The 2,462-nt window shown below is 55.5% G+C and overlaps 2 protein-coding genes across 2 annotated transcripts; both read left to right on the top strand.

The window, feature by feature from the left end:
• Window positions 1-33: 33 nt before the first annotated feature.
• On the top strand, window positions 34-388 carry POSPLADRAFT_1162954 (hypothetical protein; the record flags this gene model as incomplete). The annotated part of the gene is made up of 2 exons (XM_024487760.1): window positions 34-154; window positions 228-388. 2 exons carry the CDS (start codon window positions 34-36, stop codon window positions 386-388), a joined length of 282 nt encoding a protein of 93 aa, XP_024332606.1.
• A 345-nt stretch (window positions 389-733) lies between these two features.
• POSPLADRAFT_1063481 (hypothetical protein) lies at window positions 734-1,783 on the top strand (the record flags this gene model as incomplete). The annotated part of the gene is made up of 3 exons (XM_024481673.1): window positions 734-779; window positions 838-923; window positions 974-1,783. 3 exons carry the CDS (start codon window positions 734-736, stop codon window positions 1,781-1,783), a joined length of 942 nt encoding a protein of 313 aa, XP_024332605.1.
• Window positions 1,784-2,462: the final 679 nt, after the last annotated feature.

The following is a 2,462-nucleotide window of genomic DNA, read 5'->3' as shown; positions in this document are numbered from 1 at the left end:
CACACGGCACGTCTGGAGCTGCAATCCACGTCCATGCAGCATCGGTTCTCGGCGCAGCTGTGTCAAGGCCTATCGCCGGAGATGGTGACTGTGTATGCGAAGCGCGGCAGCCGTGTCGCTGTGGTGGTAGACGCATGGAACGTGGAGAAAGAATGTGAGGCGCTTGGTTCCTCCTCGCGGGCATCTTGGACGAGACAGAGCGCTGACATATATCGGTGTGTGAGCAGCACACTACGAATGGGAGATTGCGTTTCAACCACGGGATGTCGACATGGCGTCCGTGCGTGTTCAGCTGGAGGCTGATGGGCAGCTGATGATGACGGTGCGACGACGAGGGTTTGGAGTTGGGAGTACTGCTTGCCCTGTGATTCGTGAAGGGTTGCGTTGACGATTAGCAAATGGACCCTGGTTGCCCGAAGAATATCGTTTGGTTCGTAAAGCCTGTGATGACGACGTCGCTTTTGTGAGAAATGTGTTTTTCGGAAAGGGTACTGTGCGAGTCTAAGCTGCAGTAGCGCAGAGCTTTGTTACGACACATGCATGGCTGTGTCAAGTACGGTGCGCCATTCACTCGGGACTTTCGCTGCCATTGAAGTATCGATCAATGTCCTGACTGCGAGCTGATTTCCGCATAGCCACTGATCGCGCATAAAGGCTGATCTAGCGAGGTTCGAAATGACTCGATAATCTAAGCATCGTGGCTGTGCGTGCAACGACCCGAATGCTGACCGCCATGTCCGCTTCCAAGAAATTCAAGACGAAGGACATTGTCGATCCGGGTGAGCTGTAGCTGTCCAGGTAGTTGGTTGTTTTGCTCACAGGACGACGATGCTCCAGGATATCCTCTACTTGAGGCCAACCGCGCGCTTATAGAGTCAATCCAGCGCTCTACGCATGTCTATGGCCACACAGATCGTCATGTGGTATGTAGACCTAGTTCGCGCGAGCATCTCACTGACTACCTCTCGTTCAGCTCGACGTCTACCACCCACCGACGACCCAATCGCGCGATACCATGCGAAAGCCGCATATACTGGTGTTCTTCTACGGGGGAAGCTTCGTCCGAGGAGCGCGCATCGGCACCGCTCCCCCACAGGATCTCGTCCATGCCAATCTCGGAGCGTTCTTCGCCTCTAGAGGTATCCTGGCGGTTGTGGCAGACTACAGGCTGATTCCCGGGATCACCTTCCCCCAAGGGTCAGAAGACGTGCGGGATGTGCTGTTGTGGGTTGTCCAGAACCTGCCAGGCGAGGGAGACACGCAGAATATCTTCGTTCTTGCTCACTCTGCCGGTGGTGTGCACGTCGCCTCGCTGCTTTTGAGCCCCACGTTGTTTGTCTCTCCCCTCGCTGCAGCATTGAAGGGTGTGACCTTGCTGGGCGTGCCCTTCGACATTGGCAACGGGAAGCAAGGTGAGATGTGGGAGGCTGCGGTAAAGTATTACGGCAGCGCGCAGAAGATCAGGGACAATCAGCCCATCGGGCTACTGGGGCGGTCAGACACACGATTCATCTCGCAGCTACCACCGGTCTGCCTCGCAGTGGCGGGGAGTGAGCCGCGCAGGATTGTCAGGGCAAGTGGGTCATTTGCATCGATACTGAGGAGGAAAGGTGGATGCGTAGACGAGGTTGTGCTGGACGGGCATGATCATATGAGTCCAATTGTTGCTCTGAGTTCTGGGTACGGCGAGGAGTGGGGTGATGAGATGGCGCAGTGGATATGCAGTCATTGCATCTACGATTCAGAGTCGTCATCCGCTGCAAGTAATCCAGGATCAGGATAACAAGTGACATGTTGAGCCGGTTCAGTAAGTGCTTGAGTACATCTCGTCCTCAGATCCATGCAATCGTTGACCTGCAGACAAGCCTACAGTTTACATGATGACTCCTGTCTTCGCAATACGACGATCCACTTCGTCTCAATCTACTCTGCATAGTCCTGTCAGCTACACATTTAATCAGTCCCTTTGGCTACGTGAACCGGATCCATCCGCCTGGATTGAAATCATCTGTCTATTATCTGTCTCAGACTGACGTGTAGGCAGCTCACACATGGTCCCCCGGGCTGACGAGTGCCACTTGATCTCTGCTGGGCGCATGGTCAAAGTGTGTGCTCACACAATGGCTCCTTTGGCCCTTCTTCGTTCGTTCAGCCACATCCTCCTTGTTCTCCCTGTCCTCGCTGGGAACATCACACAGGGTGGATCTTGCTCTCCGGCCGACGACTACCTCGACCCATCATCGCACAGATTCCTCAGCGATTGCGACGCGACAACGTTCTGCTCTCCTACAAATGGCACGGCTATCAATGTCTCGGCGAGCAACAACAGCACGACGGGCACCTGCGAGCTGCGCCAATGTCGGCGTGACGAGTTTCCCTTCGGGTACGCCGATAGCGGTACACCGCTGCCGCCGCTTTGTACACGCGGGACCTATTGCCCCGACGAGGGCAGCGGATGCGAG

Source organism: Postia placenta (assembly GCF_002117355.1).
Source record: "Postia placenta MAD-698-R-SB12 unplaced genomic scaffold POSPLAscaffold_322, whole genome shotgun sequence".
Classification (NCBI taxonomy): domain Eukaryota; kingdom Fungi; phylum Basidiomycota; class Agaricomycetes; order Polyporales; family Adustoporiaceae; genus Rhodonia; species Rhodonia placenta.
Note: the sequence above shows the minus strand (reverse complement) of the source record. Positions and strands in the feature narration are given on the sequence as shown.